At 44.2% G+C, this 20983-nt stretch overlaps 1 protein-coding gene across 3 annotated transcripts; it reads right to left on the bottom strand.

Moving 5' to 3' along the window:
- Positions 1 to 11479: 11479 nt before the first annotated feature.
- NGDN (neuroguidin) lies at positions 11480 to 20809 on the bottom strand. 3 transcript variants are annotated; one of them, XM_077908658.1, is made up of 11 exons: positions 20256 to 20809; positions 19723 to 19782; positions 18814 to 18885; positions 14283 to 14420; positions 13952 to 14036; positions 13816 to 13868; positions 13483 to 13606; positions 13218 to 13386; positions 12308 to 12464; positions 12098 to 12155; positions 11480 to 11649 (listed from the first exon to the last, which is right to left on the bottom strand). In XM_077908658.1, the coding sequence occupies exons 1-11, from the start codon at positions 20292 to 20294 to the stop codon at positions 11630 to 11632; spliced, it is 975 nt and encodes a 324-aa protein (XP_077764784.1). In that variant the 5' UTR covers positions 20295 to 20809; the 3' UTR covers positions 11480 to 11629. The 3 variants fall into 3 exon arrangements, with proteins under 3 accessions (XP_077764784.1, XP_077764785.1, XP_077764786.1); XM_077908659.1 differs by having other exon boundaries at positions 20121 to 20260; XM_077908660.1 differs by lacking the exon at positions 20256 to 20809 and adding an exon at positions 19881 to 20086.
- Between the last annotated feature and the right edge of the window lie 174 nt (positions 20810 to 20983).

The following is a 20983-nucleotide window of genomic DNA, read 5'->3' as shown; positions in this document are numbered from 1 at the left end:
AGATAGGTGGGGGGATGGGGTGACTGAGTGATGAGTACTAAGGAGGGCACTTGATGGGATGAGCACTGGGTGTTATATGCAAATTGAATTTAAATTTTAAAAAATGGCTGTATGTTAATCAATGTTTGCTGAGGAGCTGCAAACATATAAGGCTTAGGCTAGCACTCTGTGTGCCCCACTCTAAAGACCTGGTTTCTCCAGGAGCTACCATCTCTGTGACAGATAAGACATAGATATAAGAAAATTAAGTAACAATATAAGAGGACACAAAAGCAGCACAGGCCCATCAATAAGTGCTACAGGAGCACACACACACATTTATAGATACACACAGGGTGACTCACAGCACTGTACTATGCTCTGCCTAGTTTGTATGCAAATATTTTGGGGTGAATTAATTACTGCAGTATGATGACAGAGAATGCTAAGTGGACGGTGGTTAGGGATGTAGACAATACAGCACTTGTTCCCAGTGTATTTTACACTCAAAATGATTGAGGAACATTCTTCTAACTGCTGGACTTCTCCTAGACTTGAGCTCTTGGTAAGGGGCTACACAGGGGAGACTTTAGATCTGTATTGAATATAGTTTTCTTTACTCTTCAGAGAAGAAGAACAATGACAAGCAAGCTGTCCCTATTTTTTTCCAGGTTGGGCCATAGTAGTGACTTTAATGGAATCCTTGGTGCCAGACATACTCCTGTCAATCCATACCTCATCTTCCCATCTCTGTTCTCTTCTATATAACTCCAGTTGCTCTCCTGTCTCTCTCTCTACCCCTTGTTCAAAGAGAAGCCATGGTAACCATATGGCACTCATCTTTCCAAAGATCCCACCAGTCTCTTTTAAACCTCCTAGCAAAGCAATTATCTTATTTGAAGAGAAGTTTCATCCCTAAAAAGTTGACAGGACTATAGGGAGCAAATTCAAAGTTCAACAGAATGCAATAAGGAATGGAGAATGAATCCTGAATTTTCCTATCCTGGATTTTCTTGGTTCTCCAGGACAGAGTACATTCTTAAGGATTAATATTTGTCTATCTAGATTAATATTTGCCTATTCCTCTGGCTTTGGGCAGACTTTAACCATTCTGGACAGATAAGAATTTATCTCCCAAAGAGTTCCTTCAGCAGAGTATCCCACTGCCTTGCAAGGAGGAAGTTCTTCATTTCTAACCTAAAGCACTCCTATTAAAATTGAGATTTATTTCTTTAGAAGACATTCAAGGCAGCAAATTAGCATCCTCTGTATCATTATTTCCCAGGTTACTCATGCATACTAATGTTTGAGACCCACAGCTCTACCTCTAACCTTTAGAGGCTTCAAGACACTTTCATTTCTCCCATGCTAATTATTCTAATTATTTTCCTTTTTAATAGGTTCCACTCTCCATGATTTCCCTTCTCTGTCTCTTCATACCTCTCTTGGGTTTCTTTCCACATCTACCCTTTATCCCCTCTTTCTCTCTACCTCCCATCCCCAAATCTCCTATCCTAGATGGACAGAAGCCTTGCTTTACCACCCCCTGCTTTTCTGACCTGGCATGCTTCCCTGTTGGAATGTTAATTAGCATGTGGGATTTAATTAATTCAGCAGCTAATTAAAAATGGGAGAGGAAGAGTGGGAGAGGAGGAGGTCATGAGAGACAGAGCCCGCCTTAGTGCAGAAGGCACTGGAGATGGTTCTGGGTTGGTTGGCACCATGCCACCGCCCTCCAACCCCCTCCCTCCCATAGCACGCAGAACGAGGGGGGAGGGGCAAGAGTGAGGGGCACAGACTGGCAGAGGCTCTAGACAGACTCGTTCAGTCCTGCCGCTGCTTTGTGCTGGGGAGAAACAGAAAGAGGGAGAAAATGAGAAAAAAAAGGGAGAAACACGGACAGATCCACACTCAGGAAGAGCAAAAGAAGAGGGCATCGGATCCAGTGACTCCTTTCCTCTTCAACACTGGATGAAGCAAAGAGGAGAGATTGTTCATCCCAAAAGAGAGCCAGCATCTTGGGGTTCCCTGGCTCCTAAGGACCACTGAGGACAAGATGGGAAAAGATAGCCACTAATCCTCAGGAGAAAAAGGGATAGCTTACTCTGACAACCAGAGACCCACTCTGCAGCCATTCTTCCCATACCTGCCTGTTTTCTCTGCAAGTGTAGGAAATGAGGAAGATAGCTATTGAAAATGAAAGATGGAGGAGTGGAGGGAGTAGGCACAGATGGGCGACGGGGAGCAAGTGGACGAGAAGGAGATTTAAAGGAAGAGGAATGAAGAGTATATATACATGAGGAGGGAAGGGAGAAGTGGGAGAAGGCAAAGGAGAAGAAATAAATAATGGAGAAGGAAGAGAAGGAAGTCAGGGGCAGAGCCACGCTTTGTTTGCCACGATGGATAAAGAGGGATGGAGTGTCCAAGCAGAGGACTTCCACATACTGATCCCACCCAGCCTAGGTCAGGCAGAGGGAGAATGGCAGTAAGGCAGGGAGGGGCAGGACCAGATCCTTCTCTGGGTCAACTAAGATGCCGGAGACAGGGAACTCATCTCGCAGGACCTTCTAAATACTGGATATTTCTGCCAAACCAGGAATTTATCAAAAGCAATGGAGAAAAGCTTCCAAATGAACAGAAAAGGAGGCTAGGATGACAGGAGGCTGCAGAACCCGATTCCAGGAGCTCCAACGGGGAGATGGGTGAGGAATGGGATTTTTAGCATCACCAAGCTGGCTCTCTAAGGGTATCATCTGATACTGAGGGAAATACATCCATTAGGGGGTTGATTTGAGGATTTGAGGGATGAGAAAGAGAGGAAAGACTGGGCTTCAGAAAGCACCCCTTTGGTGGGAGGAATCTAGGAAGCTTTGGAGCTTAAAGCCTTGGAGGGAATAAAGGAGGGCAAGAAGGAAGTCTTCCATCAGTGATAGATTACATAAGGCTTGACTGAAAGAAACAGGAGGAGGGTGTGAAGCCAGATGAAGCTTTTCTGGTGTTAACTGCCATAGAGCTGAATGCAATGGCAGACAGAGGTCATTGTAGCTAAGAGACAGGGTTTTCCTGGCTAGGAATTCTGATTTGATCTCTTTACCACCTAGGGCTTCCTGCAAGAGCTAGCAGTGAGTGAATCACAATTGGGAGAGAGGAAGTAGAAACTCAGGGGCTCTTTATTCTCTAGAGTTCACCAGTGGGGCTAAACCCAAGGCTGGCAGATGAGACAAAGCAGTTCTCAGAGCAAGTTGCTACTGGCTCAGTCAGAATGGAAATACATGAATGCTTTCTGAGCCTATTTTCTAGCTCAGGTTTTAATTAACAGTAAAAACTATATGGACATTTATTAATATAGCCACAATGATGGTTTTACACTAGATTCAGGATCACTGGCACTAGTAGGAGGAAGTAGGTGGTCCATAGCCTTTTGTTCTTTTAGTGGTCCTGGAACTGAAGAGTTAGTTGCAAATAAGCAGCGAGGAAAGAGCAGAGACCAGAGTTTCCGGTATCTACTTCTAAGAGCCAGAGCTATCCAGCTTCAAGATACTTTTAAGGGGGAGAAGTCTTAGGGCAAGGGGCATATTAGCAGTAAGGTCAAATTAAACATGGAATGGGAAATAGAAGCCAGGTTTGGAAATCCCCTCCCTTGACACTGCTGAGGCACTTCTGATAGGCTGGACTGTGGAACACCTAAGGGCGTTCGGGCCAGGTATCTCATTCAGCCCACATACCCCAGCTCTCCCACTGCTGATGCCCTCCCTCAGCTGGCCAACCAAGGCTGGGTTAGTTTAGACATAAACCTGACTTGCTGCTGGCTTCAAGGCTGTCAGTGACTCTGAGGATGCAACGGGAACACTGGTTTCCAAGAGATAGCCAACAAAGTCAGACCTAGATGTCAGAGAGGGTATAGGCTCTAATGCCAGCTCTGCTAATGATTTATTTATAAAATTTTGGACAATCACTTCCCTCTATAAGGCCAGAGTTAGAGAAAAAAAAAAAAATCAACCAATTTTAGCTACAGCACCGTAAGCACTAAAGGAGGAAGTTAAAACTTACAACTAAAAAAAAAAAAAAAAAAAAAAAAAAAAAAAAAAAAAATAAAACTTACAACTTTTCTAGAAGGGAACTAAAGCTGAAAAGTTCCTCCCATTCACTGCAACACATATTTACTGAGCCTTGCTTTTAAGAGAGGGACCTTAAAAGAGAGAGAGAGAGAGAGACAGACCTTATTAAGGGATGCCTCAGTGGCTCAGGAGTTTAACGCCTGCCTTCAGCCCAGGGTGTGATCCTGGAGTCCTGGAATTGAGTCCCTCATCCAGCTCCCTGCATGGTGCCTGCTTCTCCCTCTGCCTGTGTCTCTGCCTCTCTCTCTCTCTCTCTCTCTCTGTGTGTGTGTCTGTGTGTGTGTGTGTCTCTCATGAATAAATAAATAAAATCTTTAAAAAAAAGAAAAAAGAGAGGGACCTTAACAGGGATCACTATCTATATTACAGGAGTCTGTGACCCTAACTAGAGAGTCTGAAAAAGGGCAGTAAAACATTCAGCTGAGAAAACAAAGAGTGCACTGGCCTACCTGCCTCCATCAATATGCACACCTTAGGAAGGTGGGAGAGGCAGGCAAAAGAAAGGTTTTCACAGGCACCTGCAACACAGTGAAGATAATACAGTGAAGAGTGTGGTGTTCTAGCCCCCATTTTCACTGATACTCCTTCCTGTGCTCTGCTGGGCAGGCAACTCTGCTTCTCTCCAATGTAGGAGACAGCCCTGACCCACACATACTAGGGAAGTGGGAGCCAGTCACTCTGGGACAGTCATATATGCTATGGAACATCTCCTCCCACCAGGAAATGAAGGAAGGAGGCCACATATCCATACATAATTCAAGGGCACACACAAGGCAAAGAATCAGCACTGTTGCCCAGAGAGTTGCTAGGATGCTATTCATCCATAAAAATAATTCAGTAAGAGAAAAATTAGGCATTCTATTTTTTTTTTAAGATTTTATTTATTTATTCATGAGAGACACAGAGAGAGAGAGAGAGAGGAAGAGACACAGGCAGAGGGAGAAGCAGGCTCCATGCAGGGAGCCTGACATGGGACTTGATCCCGGGTCTCCAGGATCACGCCCTGGGCCAAAGGCGGCACCAAACCGCTTAGCCACCCAGGGATCCCAAAATTAGGCATTCGAGAAATTGGATCACCTTAGGATAAACAACACTACTACGTTAGTTGAGGAGCTATATTGGTCACATGACGGGCCATCACATGATGTCTCCAGATAAAGCAGCAAAGTGGGGTAAGAGCCAGGATAGTGGTTTAATGAATTTGGGCTATATTCTGGAAAGACTAAACAATAAAGGTAGCTATGGCAGAGTAAGGTCACCATGTCAAATTTGCTGAGATAATGGAGACCCAGAATGGCAGGAGGAGGAAGCAGGCTACAAGAGCAAACTGATGTCCTACAGCCAGAACTGTGCTCAGCAGACAGCCAGGATGCCCACCAAGCAGGCATCATAGCTGTCCTGGCAAGAAGGATCTTCTCAGACTCAAAAGATCAATAATAGGACATCTCCTGAGGGACCAGAGAACAGGTTTTAGAGCATGTTTTTCTTCCAGAGTCTTCAAATATAGGGTAACAAAAGCATGGCTATCCTTAGCAATCTAAACCAGAAGTTTTGGGATGTAGCCCTTCTCATCTAAATTTTTGTGACTCTCTATCTCCCATTGTCCCAGCACATGGAATCAAATTCTGTGAATTCAGATAACACAGTATTCCCTTGCCAGCTGAGTGCTCATTATCCAAATCCAGGAACTGAACAAATTTGGACAGCCAAGGATACCTTTGCTTTCCCACTTCCATTCACCCCCTCACAGAGTCTTGTCATTCACCTGACCTAGCCTTCAACAGTGACTCCCCAGTTCCCCTCACCCTGCTCTCTTCTCACCCACTCTCATCCATAGCCACTTTTCATTAGGAGAGTTATCTATAAGATACCAACAGTAGAAGAGATAAAGAAAGAAAAAGGGAGTATGGAAGAGTGTATTTTAGATAGGGGTGGGGGACAGAAACCTTGCAGAAAGAAAGAGAGAGAGAGAGAAATTAGAGGAAGCAAGAGAGCTGGAGCTGGGGGAGGGGAAGATGGCACTGCAGGGGGGGGGGGAGAGCGCCACAAAATTAATTTGAGGAAGGGAACAGTAGAGGAGACGTCCCTGGAATAACAATCAGGCAGTTGAGAGCTGGAGAAAGGCGGGAGGGCGCCAGGGGGTGGGAGGAATGGTGTTAGGGAGGGGGCCCAGCATTCAGAGCTACAGCAGCACCACCTATGGGCATGGCGAAGGATTACAGACAGCAACAAAAGAGGCCCCCACCTGGGCACGGGAGTCTGGGTGCAGGTTGGGAGGGAGAAGCTATGGCTTCTGCCTTTCAAACCTCTCGGTAACCAACACGCAGGCTAGAAGAATAAATTCTATATGGCTCTCCTGGGAAAAAAGGGACTTAACAAGGTAAGGGAGGACACAGAACTCCTGGCCTTTTCCATTCCAAGGGGGTCTCCCCCTCAGAATTCAGGCAGTAGAAGGGTATGAAAGAGAAGGAATGCCAGGTACTGAAAGGAACCGTGCGTGGGCCTGCTTCTTTCATTAGCTTGAGAAAGGATTTTATCTTTATTTCCAAGTGATTTCCTTTCCCCACTGGATGCTGGAGCACAGCTCCCTCCCTGGGGCAATGGATGCCCCTCACTCAGCTGCTTTCTCCCAGCATTGCCTTGAAACTCCCAACCATCATTAGAAGCCCCCAGGGAGCCACCAAGCTCAGAGAAGGAAAAGAAGGGTTCCCCCTATACCAGTCAAACAGACCTAGGAGGGGGACAGGGTGGAAAGAATGAAAGAGAGAATGCAAAAGCTCTGCAGAGGGAGGAGAGAGAAATGTGATCAGTGGTATTTGTTGTACTTCGAGGGAGGAAGGATCCGTCACATTTTTAATAATAATAAATACATGAAGACAGATTTGCCAGCACTGCTGCAGCTCCTTAGGAAGTGTGGGGGAGGGGAGCCAATGCAGCTGCAGCACGGACCACTACCCCCCTCCCCTCCCCCATTAGATAGGCTCAGAATTGCAGCAGCTTTCCCCTCCCCCTCTAACCGCAATCCTCCCCATCACAGCCCACCCTTTCCCTGGTCCCTTCACACAGCTCTGCCTCTCCCTCCACCACCTCTCTCCCTTTCTACTCCCTCCTAACCCCAGACTCTTTCTTTTCTGCACTGGTCCTCATTTAATATGGTCTTACTCCAGCTCTCAGAAACCCTAGTACCCATGGAGTCCTCCCCTAATCCTGAGGCCCTGCTCTTTCCTACCAGGCCCCTTTCAGCTACTGGCAATCTCCCCCATACAACACCCCCACAGAACTAATCCAGTACATTTCAGCATTTCCTGAATTCCATCAAAAAGGGCTGGTTTTTCCCCCTATTTTTATTTCAATGTGACCTCCTTTCTCACAACCTTAAATATAATGGCCATTAAATGTGCTTGTGTTCAGGGGGTGTCAGGGCCTGGGGACTAGGTGACTACTGCCACCTACTGACCCAAATTTGTTCAGGACAGACCTTTAATATACTTCTTACACAGTAACACTCTGTTATTTCAAGAGCATCAATAGCTTAAACATGCGAAGGCACGGCTCTTGGGGCTTCTCTGAGACCCTCTCAACAATGAGATCAAAGAAATACAAAAGCAAGACTGGGCAGAGAGCCAGAGTAGTGATGCCTTTCTCCATACAGAGGCAGAAAGAGAGGCTGAGCACTAGAAATGAAGGAACAAGTTTAAGTCTCCTCAAGGGTCCATAAGCAAAGAATAGGGAACAGAGTTCCTCTCAAAAGTTGTTTAAAATTTTGTGCATCATAATATGAATGATGTTACCTCCTGTCCAGTTAGTTCAGCCAGAAAGGGAAAAGGCAGGAGTTCACCCACATGCTTCCATCAAGTTGGCCAAATCCTTGAATAAGTCTAAATATGGATCTGAGAGTTACACACCTAATAGATCCCAGGGAGGACTGGGATACTCAAGATTGTTGCAGACTCTCAATCTGCTACTAATCAGAACGGGAGATTGGACAGATAAACTGGGATCTGCAAAGTGGCAGATCTATACCATGCAGCTTTCTGGATTGGCTTAGCTATGTACCTTCCACCAACAAAGGCAGGAAGATGAGAAAGCCTGAACTCTCCATGGTACTGAAAATGGACACAATCAGGTCATCCCTGCCTTATATTTTTCTAATAAAAATACATCCATAAAGATTGCTGTGAACTCCTGACAAACATTTCCCCAAGCTGACATAAAACAGTAACAAAAATACGCAAAAAGAGGTCTTGGTCAAACTCTCCTCCCCCTTCCTCAGATGAAAAAACTAAGGTAGAGATACTAAATTACTTGACTAAAGCAAGGCCAAAACTCTTTTTACCATGACAAAACTGAACAAGTGCTCACATGCACTAATAACAGACATTACTTAGTCAACATTGGAAATGATCTGTTGTTAGCACTTCACTGAGGAAATCTGACATTCATGCGGTCTAACAATCAGATAACTGAATATATGAGTAGGAGTAAAGAAATAAAAAAGCAAACAAGAGCCATAAAGAAACCCCAAGATTCTAACTCTTAGTTCCGTTGCTCTACCATTGTAACAGTAGTTTTCAAACTACATTCTATGGAATTTGAAAGGTTGCTTGGAGCTACTCAGGAATCTTGAGAAAAGCAGACTATGAGAACACAGAGCTCCAGAATCCTTCAGCCCCACTTTTTAACTTTAACTTCACTTATCCAAGTAGAACTGTCAACAGTGCACTCCACATGGTATTTGATGACCCTGGGGCAAATATTCTCAGAAATTATTTAACATTTCGTTGGAAACCCCTTTTAAATAGTGTCTATCGGGATCCCTGGGTGGCGCAGTGGTTTAGCGCCTGCCTTTGGCCCAGGGCGCAATCCTGGAGACCCGGGATCGAATCCCACGTCGGGCTCCCGGTGCATGGAGCCTGCTTCTCCCTCTGCCTGAGTCTCTGCCTCTCTCTCTCTCTCTATGTGTGTGACTGTCATAAATAAATAAAAAAGAAAAAATTAAAAAAAAATAGTGCCCATCATCTAGAAAACCAGGAATAACAAGATATCCTGGGATTAAAGACTGGATTGAATTAATATACAATCCACAAGGTAGGAGTTTGTTTTTTTTTTTTAAAGATTTTTTTTTAAGATTTACTTATTTATTCATGACACACACACACACACACACACACACACACACACACACAGGAAGAGACACAGGAAGAGGGAGAAGCAGGCTCCTCGCAGCAAGCCCGATGTGGGATTTGATCCCGGGTCTCCAGGATCACGCCCTGGGCCAAAGGCAGCACCAAACCGCTGAGCCACCCAGGCTGCCCAAAGGTAGGAGTTTTTGTTTGTTCAGTTAACTGGTATACCATGAAGAGGGCAAAATAGCATCTGGAACTTGTCGTTTCTTTGAAAGCAAGACCTTGAATAGAAATGGGGCAGTAGGCAAGGGGGAGCTAGAGGCTATAAACTACCTACCGCTATTTTTAAAAAGGAAAAAAACAACCTGAAGACTTTCATGAACCCCAAGATACTTGAGGGCCTGCATACTCTGTTCTTGTCTAACTTATAAACCATGTAACCTTGGGCAAACTGCTTAAGTGTCTCAGTTTCCTCACCGGTAAAATATAGAGATGGTATATAATTTGTAAGGACTATGTATAAAGCTCTTAGCTTAGTATGCATCACAAAGTAAGATTTTAGAAAAAAAAAAAAAGTGATCACTTTCCCTTGGAAGTTCCCATAACCCAAAAATCTTAATAAATTCAAAACAAATGCAATAGTTATTCTTAAGAAGCGAATGCAATGGTCCTAACAAAAGTGTTTTTGAACTGAACCTCCTGTCCAGTTAGTTCAACCAGAAAGGGAAAAGAATCTCTGAACCTGTTCTTGTGGCTCTTTGCTTAGATTCACTGGAGCAAACAATTATGAGGGTCCTGCACAGGTCAGGCTCCCTCAGGTCTGCCAATGACTAAAAGTTCAAGGCCCCAGAAATAAGCCCATCCTGGAAGGAATCTCAGAGATTCAGTCTAACACATTCATTTTTCAGCTAAGGAAAATTGAAGGCCAAGGACGTTAAGTGATCTGCCCAAGATCAGAGTGAATAGTTGACAGTCCCAGGTTATCTCTTACTTTCTATTAGGCTACAGCTGCCTAAAAACAGACCCCACCCTATTGGGCAGACCCGTGTAAATCCAAATTCACAGGACTCAGCATCAATAAGAATTTAGTGATGTAGAACCTAATTATACCTCTCTCCATGACACTGTCCAGGAATGCCAACACAAAATTAGGTCTTTATGAAATCCCAAGACCTCATAAAAACTCCAATGAATTTATTCTACAGATTCAACTTCTGTCCCTTCCTGTTCCTCTTTTCACTTTCTGTATTATCCAAGGCCTGATGGATCTCTTACCAACAAAGATCGTTCTATGGGCAGAATACAAGATCTCAGGTATGTAACTCCTACCAGTCTCTTGACTTGGACTGATAATTCTGTGAGATTCTCAATCTTTTGGTCTTCAAGCTAGGAATTTTCTGCCTGCCTATTCCTGGCACTCTTTTGCAAGCTCTTTGTAAAAGGACTGGCCTTTACTGACAGGTAAACTGGGGCCTTAGTTGAGGGAGGGACAAAGAGGCTACAAAACACAAGACTATACTGATTATTCATACTCTAGTCTTCTTGTTCACTCTGCTATTCTCTCCAGATAAATTCTGGAACTGACCAAAGATTGGTCCGATATTTACGCTATTTTAGAAAGAAAAAAACGTTCAGAAGTGGAGACAAGGGCAGCCTGGGTGGCTCAGTGGTTTAGCGCCGCTTTCAGCCCAGGGCCTGATCCTGGAGACCCAGGATGGAGTCCCCCGTCAGGCTCCCTGCATGGAGCCTGCTTCTCCCTGTGCCTGTGTCTCTGCCTCTCTCTCTCTCTCTGTGTGTCTCTCATGAATAAATAAATAAAAGCTTAAAAAAAAAAAAAAAAGAAGTGGAGATAAAAGTAACTTGTCAATTGGGAAAGCTTCTATATAGCTTTTCCTAGTCAGGTATCAACGGGGGTTTCCTGAATCACTGATGCCACCTGGTGGGCAGCATGATTCATTATCAAAACCCACACATTTAATATGACTTGTATTTAATTATAACAAATAATTCACAAACTTGTGGCAATGTGGGTTGGAAAAGTTGACTACACTAATCTTCCAATATTTTTTGTTAAATAACCAATTTATCATTTCTGAGGAAAATATACTATCAAAGGAAACTTTGATATAAAAGTTTGATATAAAAGCCAAACTTTTCTCACTCCCTCTCCAAAATTTCAACTTTCCCTTTTATTACCCTCACCAAAAATACCCCATACCCAATGATTCCAGTCATACAATACATGTGCAAAAGGGCTTCATAAGTAAAATCAATTTTATTAATAAAGATCTTTCCACATATCCAGAACAATCAAGGAATTCCAAGAGAATAAAACCTACATACAGTGAAATTAAAGAAGTATCCCAGTATGACAACAAACATACATATAAATATGCACACCCATAATCACCGCCGCCTCCGAAAACCTGAAAGGAAGGGAAACCAAGAATGAGGCAAAGGAGAATTGGAAAGGCTGAGGGGACAGAAAAAAAGAACACCTAGAGAGAAGGACTCAAGGGTGGGTCCCCTGGGCAGTACTCTCTCCATCCTCCCAGGGCCAGAGACCAGAAGTAGGAAGGAAACTGAAGTAGGATAACAGTTCATTCAGGTGGCACTTTCACAGTTCTACTTAAGGAAGCCTGCATACAAACTGTGGGATCTTAAAGACAGATTCCAGAAATCTTTTTTGTGAATGATGCTGATTTTCGACTTGACAAAGAAGAACAAAGCCCACCTCTACAGAGACCAACGCCCAGTCAGGAGGAGATACTAGAAGCACTGATGAGACCTAGGATGGCAAATCTGGAGAGCTGATATCCCAATTTGTACTGTCTACCCTGCACTTCACTATCCTAGTCCTAGCCATTCACTGACCTTTTTTCTTCCGACCTTTCTTCAGTATCTTCTTCCGCTTCTTGATAGGATTCTGATCCTGGAGACAGATGGAGAAGTGAAGGGATGGTGGTATACTTCCAAGTGCTAGCATCTCTTCCCACATTCCACATGGTAATAAGCCCTGTGTACATCTGGCTGAAATCAAGGAGGCTATCTCCCTGTGCCTGTGTCTCTGGGCCACAACCTTACCTCATCAAGATGAGGGGTTCCTCCTGTCAAAGCACTGATGTCACTGAAGTGTGTGAGGGAATGGAGTTGTGAGCTCATGACATTTGCCCGTTTTCGCCGTCCTTTCTCGCGTTTACTAACACTTAAACGCACCATCATGCTCTCCTCATAGTTAATCCTGCCACAGAAACACAGATAGTTTACAACATGCTTAGTCCATATGCACAGAAAGCTGCAGCCAAGAATGAGGGCCCAGGTATTTACTCACCCCCTGTTCATACGGTTCTCAAGAAATTTCACAGCAAGTCAACAGAATATGTAAGAGCAAACTAAATGTCCAATATTGAGCTTCCTCAGTGCAATTCTTATATTAGAACCTCCCTCCTCCCTAGAAATGAACTCACAGCCCACCCACAAGAACACTTGAACTATTATATTGGAACTCTTCTACTTCACCTTCGTAAACAGCATTCCCTACATGGGCCCCTTCATTCAAATCTATCAACAGAGACTGATACTGGGGCAAATCTGAGGAGTCTATATTCGTGGTACAGTTGCTTTTCTGCTTTTCTTCCCTGAACTTATCTAGCACTCTCAATGTCATTATAAAAAACTGACTTCATTGCCTTGTACAGAGGTGAGAGCTGTGATAGCGAAATACATTATTTTTAAAGCCCCACAGGGTGGAACTGCACAGACACCCCTTCAAATAGCATTTGCTCCACCTAAACTATTGGGAAAAAGAAAACATTCTTCCTCTAGTTCCTATTCTGTACTTCAGATCCCTAATTCTTAAAAACCATCAGCCCGTTTTCCACTCTACTTTCTCTAGAATATGAGTTCTCTTGATACCAGATTTAATTACATTCATCCAAAGCATAAGGACAGTTTCTATGGTATAGCAAACAATTTCCATTGCAAGGACTCAGACCTATGTTGATCCTCCTGACTCTGGCGAGTAACATGAGGATGCCGAGCATCACGGATTTCCTCTGGAGCATCTGAGTATTGCTCCTTCAGTTCTCGAATGACAGAGCTGCTCAATGCCCGTTTTTTAGCCCGTTCTAGGCGCTTTTTCTCCCGCTCAGCTTCTGTTTCATCTACGTGATAAAAAATCAGCAAGGGTTATCCCAGAACAGAGAAAAGGATAAGAGAGATGCAATTTGTGCTGAGGAGGCAGCAGCCACAATTCATACCATAATGTACTGGAACCAAGCGTGGCGGAACATATTTCTTAATTGTTCCTTTTGCAGATTTCTTCCCTGAAGCTTCAGATTGGCCTTCTTCTGTTTGATCTTCCTCCTCATCCTCAGAGCTCAACTACAGAAAGGAACATAATGTCCATAAACTTAGGAAGTGTCAGACAATAAGAAAAAACAAAGCCCGGAGTACCCTGGGGAGAAAGAAAAATCTCATACTCTACATTCTAAGGCACGAGATGGGAGTCCACAGAAGAATCCCAGGAGATCTGGGATCACCAAGATCCAGCTTAGGGTCCTCAGGAAAATCAGGATAATGCAACCCCTTACCTTGCTCATCATATTGCTGGGATGAGGCTTAAAACGGAGTGGGTCATTCTCACCTGAAATAAGAAACCCAAGAGAGTTTACAAGATTTAGAAATTTATGATGGTCCCGACATAACCTTATAGCTTCTGCCACTTACTGAGGCTGCCTGTCACTGCAGTCTTGACTAGTTTGTCAATTTGATACTTCAGTTTTTGGTCCAAGGGACGAAGCTTTTCCAAAACCTATAATGTGGTTATTAGATAGGATTACATTATCTCCCCAAAATTAAACATACATCAGAGTCCCTATATTAAGTTGCCAGATAAAGCACCTAAAAAGTAGAACAAATGAAGAAGAAAAAATTTTTTTTTTCATTTGGCTTCCTTACTTGATCATGAAAACACTAACGTAAATGAGAGCTATTGTGTGACAGTCCTAGAGTTCAGGCTGTGGAAACCTAGAACGCTAAGATGCCAAGTGCTTCATACCGTGCGAATCTCCACCAGTCTCAAAACTGCAGGATGTCCCTGAAGAGACCCTCCTGAGGCTTTGTCCAGGATGAGATGGGTTAAATCCATAAGGTACATGAGCAGTAGCTGGTCTTTTACTTCCAAGAGGCTGAGACCCTGAGGTGAACAAGAATAAGAGATGCAAATTCAGTTTTAGCCAGAGAATCAGGAGGAGAGCAGAAGATAAATAGGTTATATTTTCCAAGTTCAAGTTTTTCCCAATCAGTTTATATAAGGCATCTGGAAGAGTCTCAAACAGGTGACTATACCTAAAATGGCCACAGAGAAAACAATTATGCTAACATGAAAGAAGCAAATCTCTGAGAAGTACTAGAAGACACTAAGGGCAGGAAAAACTTATTGTTTGTTGTTACTTTATTAGTATCCCCCAAATAACTATGAGGGTTTCTCAACTTCAGAGCCAGACATTTGGTAATGGATAATTCTTTGTTGTGTAGGCTATCTGGGCCCTGCAGGATGTTGAGCAGCATCCTTGGCCTCTATCCTTTAAGGCCCCTCCAATTTTTGATAATCAAAATGCCTCCACATACTGCTGAATCTTAAATTAACTTAATCAAAACAATTACTGATTTTAGCTCCGTACAATAGAATTATGTGATACAGTTAAAAACAATGACCTACATAAGCTGACATGGACTTAATAATTCCATGTCAGCACACTTCCTACACTATGATTCCAATTAAGGCAGGGGAAGTATGATGCATACACTTATTTAAAAGACTTTACTTATTGAGAGAGAAGGTGTAAAAAAAAAAAAAAAAAAAAAAGAGAGAGAAGGTGTGTGCATGCGTGCAGGAGCAGAGGGAGAGGGAGAAGCATACACCCTACTGAGTGCAGAGCCAGACACAGGGCTCAATCCCAGTACCCTGAGTCATGACCTGAGCCAAAGTCAGATGCTTAACCAACTGAGCCACCCAAGCACCCCAGAGTTTATTCTTTCACATAATAGAAAGTAACACATGAGCCGACTTAAGATACAGCTGTTAAAAAAAAGTCTTTGTGATGACATAAAATGGAACTGAAAAAGTCCACAGCCCTGGGAAGACCTATTTCAGACAGGCTAAATATTCTGCTTAAGATTACAGAGTATTAGGAGTACAGCTGAAATTCAAACCCAGTTTGACTCCAACACCTAAGCCCTAAATATCTTTAAACCAACATGCAAAGCTCTTGATCAAGATAAGCACTAGTGTGATAACAGGAAGAGAAGCAAAGATTTTAAAGACAGATTGCGTTTAAGTTTTGTTTTTGTTTTTGTTTTTAAAGATTTTATTTATTTATTCATAGAGACAGAGAGAGAGAGGCAGAGGGAGAAGCAGGCATCATACAGAGAGCCCGATGTGGGACTCGATCCAGGGTCTCCAGGATCACGTCCCAGGCTGCAGGCGGCGCTAAACCGCTGCGCCACCGGGGCTGCCCTTGTTTTGTTTTTTAAAGATTTTACTTATTTATTCATAGAGACACAAGGGGTGTGTGTGTGGGGGAGAGAGAGGCAGAGGGAGAAGCAGGCCCCATGCAGGGAGTCTGATGTGGGACTGGATCCCGGGTCTCCAGGATCACACCTCAGGCTGCAGGGGGCGCTAAACTACTGCGCCACCGGGGCTGCTCGCGTTTAAGTTTTGAATCAGGTGTTTGGTAGTCAAATAATGGGTAAGTCACTTAACCTTATGGCCTCGGTCCCTTCATCTGTAACATATACAGTATTTCCTTCCTGCCCCAAAGAGTAATTATGAGGCTTAAATAAGATCATATGAAAGTACTCTCTAACCCATAAAACACCTATTAAGGTTCTGGTCCTGAAAGATAAATTACTAAATATCTGTTCAATGAATAAACAAATACACAGTGATTTAAAAAGGTATTTTTTGTTGTTTTGGTTTTTTTTTTTTTTTTTTTTTGGTAATATGTCACATGCTCTTCTTGAGCCAACCAGGCACACCCCTATAAGTGATCTAATATACATGTTGGCAGCCCAGAACCAGTCAAGAATTTGAGAAGCAGGTTCTTCTGACAAAGCTTGGACACTATCAAAGTTCAAAGTGAATTATAAACATATGAGAAAAAAAACAAAAACACAAAGATAAAAAAATTAGAAAAAATAAACATAGGGAAGAACAAAACTGCATGAGAAGAAAAGGCAAAAAAGAGAATATATTAAAAATTCTATTAGCTATAGGAGTGCCTGGCGGGCTCAGTCAGTGGAGCATGCAACTCTTGATCTCAGGGTTGTGAGTTCAAGCCTCACGTTGGATACAGAGATTACTTAAGAATAAAATCTTTAAAAGAAAAAAATTTTTTTACAGATTTATTTATTATTCATGAGAGACACACACAGAGAGAGGCAGAGGGAGAAGCAGGCTCCCTACAGGGAGCCCGATGCAGGACTTGATCCCAGTATGCTGAGATCATGACCTGAGCCAAAGGCAAACGCTCAATCACTGAGCCACCCAGGTGCCCTGAAAAAAAAATTCTATTAGCTATCCTTCTAAAGCACAAATCTATCATAAATCCCATATTTAAAAATCCTTCAGGGGCACCTGGATGGCTCAGCTGGTGAAGTGTCTGACTCTTGATCTCAGGTCAGGTCGATCTCACAGTCATGAGTCTAAGCCCAGCTTTCCCTAAGCCTCCTTAAGGGAAAAAACAAAAAACAAAACAAAACAAAACAAACTTGACCTTCAATGATTCTTACTCAGCTACTATAATGATTTTCATACTTTTGTTGACCTATGGAGTATTTCGCTTAAATAATAACTTAGGACAAAGCTTAATATATAAAACAGGTAACACCAGTTTTCTAGTTCAAGGACCTTTTTTCATTTGGTTTCAGGAGGACCCAGAGCCCTCCTTCTACACTGCCCCATATCCAATGATCTCTAAGAAGGTTCTACAAGACCTTAATTTGGAAACCACCATATCTTGGGATGCCTGGGTGGGTCAATCGTTGACCATCTGCCTTTGGCTCAGGGCATGATTCCAGGTCAAGGGATCAAGTCCCACATCCGGCTCCCTGTGGGGAGCCTCATTCTCCCTTTGCCTATGTCTCTGCCTCCCTCTCTGTGTCTCTCGTGAATAAATAAAATCTTAAAAAAAAAAATCACCACATTTCAATTTTTTTAGGTCTCTTTATTTTTTTTTTTTTTAAGATTTTATTTATTTACTCATAGACCCAGAGAGAGAGGCAGAGACACAGGCAGAGGGAGAAGCAGGCTCCATGCAGGGAGCCCGATGTGGGACTTGATCCCAGGTCTCCAGGATCACACCCCAGGCTGCAGGCGGCGCCAAACTGCTGTGCCACCTGGGCTGCCCCCATATTTCAATTTTATTTTTTATTTTTATTTTTTTAATTTTTATTTATTTATGATGGTCACAGAGAGAGAGAGAGAGAGAGAGAGAGAGAGAGGCAGAGACATAGGCAGAGGGAGAAGCAGGCTCCATGCACCGGGAGCCCGACGTGGGATTCGATCTCCGGTCTCCAGGATCGCGCCGTGGGCCAAAGGCAGGTGCTAAACCGCTGCGCCACCCAGGGATCCCCATATTTCAATTTTATTTTTTTATTTTTTTTTTTAAACAAGACTTTATTTATTCATGAGAGGCACAGAGAGAGCGAGAGAGAGGCAGAGACACAGGCAGCGGGAGAAGCAGGCTCCATGCAGGCTCCATGCAGGGAGCGCAACGTGGGACTCGATCCTGGGTCTCCAGGATCACACCCCGGGCTGCAGGCGGTAGCGCTGCGCCACCCGGGCTCCCGGGCTGCCCAGAAAGAGAACTTTATTTTTCGGGAGCCCGACGTGGGATTCGATCCCGGGTCTCCAGGATCGCCCTGGGCCAAAGGCAGGCGCCAAACCGCTGCGCCACCCAGGGATCCCCCATATTTCAATTTTAATACACACATCGTTTTCATTTTAACATCTCTAAAGTCAAGATGTATCTTTTTATCAATGGTACCTTAATGTTATGCCACGGATTAACAGGCATTTTTTTAGTACACAAAATAAGTGGTATGTCCCCAATTAACCCAATCTTGGATTAGAAGAAATACTATAGTTGGCCTATGAAGCTCTTCACAGTGACTACTTTTCTAGTCTTATTTCCTATCCCGTCCCCAACACATTGTACATCCAATCACACTAAATGACCTCCTTTCCTGGTATATCACCATGCTTTCAGGTCTCTGCCTTTGTACATGCTGTTTCTTTCTGTCCCCCTAGACTCTGAGAAGCCTTTCCTGACTTCCTCTGTTCTTCTGGCAATTATTTAATCCCTCTCCTTGGCATGCACAGCACTCAGGAGAACTCTATGAAGTGATTGCTATTGCTTATACCTATTGCTTTGATTGGTCTTTTCCACTAGACTTCAGTACAGAAAATGGGTCTTACTCATCTTTGAAGCTCCAGCACTTAGAACCTACAAGACACTCAATAAACCTATGATGAAGGAACTGTTGAGAACAAGTCAAGGGATGCCGACTCTTCAAGTATGTCTTACCTTCTCTGTAGGATAGGCTCTAGCTTGAACTTTTTTTATCAGAGCTTGTATTTGTGCAGTTACAGCCATCACCTGAAATTATCCAAATAAAACAACTGATGAGAATACGCTCAGTCATCTTTTTGACTTATGAAGGGCAAAAGCTAAACAATAAACAATAACACCTAAAAATTACCAGAGACATTGTCTAAAATGCAGGACTACCTTCTTTTCAGTTCTGGGAAAGGACAGGATAGATGATTTTTGATACTGTAGCAAAAATGTATAAAAAAGTTCCACCTCTTCTTAAGGATACAGAAACTATCTTACCAGACTATGGGGAGGGGATGGGAACTGGGACAGTGATGGTGGTGGGGTGAACTACCTTATGTACCTTTATCTGTACTGTTTGAGTTTTTTTTTTTTTTTTTTTTTTTAGATTTTATTTATTTATTCATGAGAGACACAGAGAGAGAGGGAGAGACATTGGTAGAGGGCGAAGCAAGCTCCCCGTAGGGGGCCGGATGCAGGACCCAATCCCGGAACTCCGGGATAACACCCCCCCAGCCAAAGGCAAACGCTCAACCACTGAACCACCCAGACGTCCCTGTACAGGTTGAGCTTTCAACCAGTACACTTGGGTACCCAAGGGGCAAATCATACCAGTTTTCCCAGCATAGGTTTCCTTAGCTATAAGAATAGAGGAAATTCATCCAGATGACTTCTTTTTGGAGTTTTCTGTATTGCTTTGGATGCAGGAATCAATTACTTTGAATTCTAGCCTGAGAAGGTTTTCATTAAGTCACTTGGCTCTCATGGTATTTGGTACTATTCAATACATGCCCTCATACGACCAAAGTTTAGGGGTGAAGCACACAAAATCAAAGCCAATCCGTCACTAAACCGTCCCAAAGGGGTGACATGACTCACCTGCTCCTGAAGGTTTTTCAAAAGTGTGACGGCACTTGGCAGGTCTGACTCCAGCATCTCCTATGAGAGAAAGATGGAGAATTAAGAAAGGCCCTTTTGTCAGAATTATGAGAGGAATAGGCTGTGGGGTGGAAAACCCTCCTGTTTCCCTCAGACACCTCACACTTCCGACATTCCCACTCCACTCCACATGCAGCCTCGCTTCACAGCCGGCCAGTCGTCCGGGTTTCTAGGAAGAGCGGTAGCTTCAGCTCCGTCACCCTACTGCTGCTCTCCCCCTGCTGTGCCCAGGTGGTTACTTCCTTTCATCAGCCCCCTTCCCTTGCGCCAACAATTTGCCCAGAGCCGCTGAAGGTATAGGAAGAGGCCACAATAGCAACGCAAAGAAGCAAACTCACGGAACTCTCGGGGGCCGCCATCTCCACAAAGCCCGCCTCTTCCGGGGCGGCACTTCCGGAGAGCTAACTTTGTTATAGACTTGAGAGACAATCGCCGCTTGCAAATCTGAGCCAATAGGAATAGTGACCCCTCACCTCCGTTCCGAACAGGAAGTGCAGGAGGAAGAGCCACATCCAGCCAATAGAATGGGAGAACTAACTAAATTCGTCAGCTCGAGGGGGAAATCTAATGACGTGAAAAAGGCTCGTGGAAATGGGGCGCGTGATTCGTAGATTGTGCGGAATGTTTGGAGTGAAGCCAATAGAAACGAGGCAAGTGACTGACCGACAGTTAGAGAGGGCCAATAGCAAAAAGAAGTTTGCTGAGCAAACAGAGAGTATTGGCTTCCAGACGCCGCAGGACCTAATCGTTTTCACCACGCTGTCCTCGCGTGGCCAGAAGTGACCGCTAGGCGGCAGTCCTCGGCGTCTCAGAGGGAGCTGGGTTGCGGGTTGCAGATCCGCCAGTGCTGGCTGCCGCTCAGTGCCGGCCTCGCGCTTGTTCTCAGACTGCGCGAGATTCCTCAGACCGCGAGGCCCTCGGGTCGGCCTTGTGACCGTTGTCTCGTGTGACCCTGGAGAAGTCCCTCTGTCTCTGAGCTTTTCTTTTCTTCTGTAAATAAGAGAGTTTGGCCAGAGAGGCCCAGAGCCAGGGTTTAGAGACCGACAGCTAGGACACTCGCCCTCTCACCTCCTGGTCGTGTGCAGAGGGGGCGCTGTGGAAAGGCCCCCTCCCCCCCCCCCGCCCCGCGCCTCTCCAACACGCCTCACCCCTACCCGTTTAGGGGATGGGGACGTACGTGAAAGCTCGGCTTACAAATGAG

The sequence above is a fragment of the Canis aureus genome, chromosome 9 (assembly GCF_053574225.1).
Source record: "Canis aureus isolate CA01 chromosome 9, VMU_Caureus_v.1.0, whole genome shotgun sequence".
NCBI lineage: Eukaryota > Metazoa > Chordata > Mammalia > Carnivora > Canidae > Canis > Canis aureus.
Note: the sequence above shows the minus strand (reverse complement) of the source record. Positions and strands in the feature narration are given on the sequence as shown.

Excerpts from the sequence above, each read along its gene's own strand:
- NGDN (XM_077908658.1), bottom strand. The coding sequence starts at position 20,294 with ATGTGGCTCTTCCTCCTGCACTTCCTGTTCGGAACGGAG. Across the intron at positions 13,869-13,951 it reads TGCAGTGACAGGCAGCCTCA|GTGAGAATGACCCACTCCGT; the intron begins GTAAGTGGCAGA and ends TTCTTATTTCAG. Across the intron at positions 13,607-13,815 it reads CCAGCAATATGATGAGCAAG|TTGAGCTCTGAGGATGAGGA; the intron begins GTAAGGGGTTGC and ends TCCTTTCTGTAG.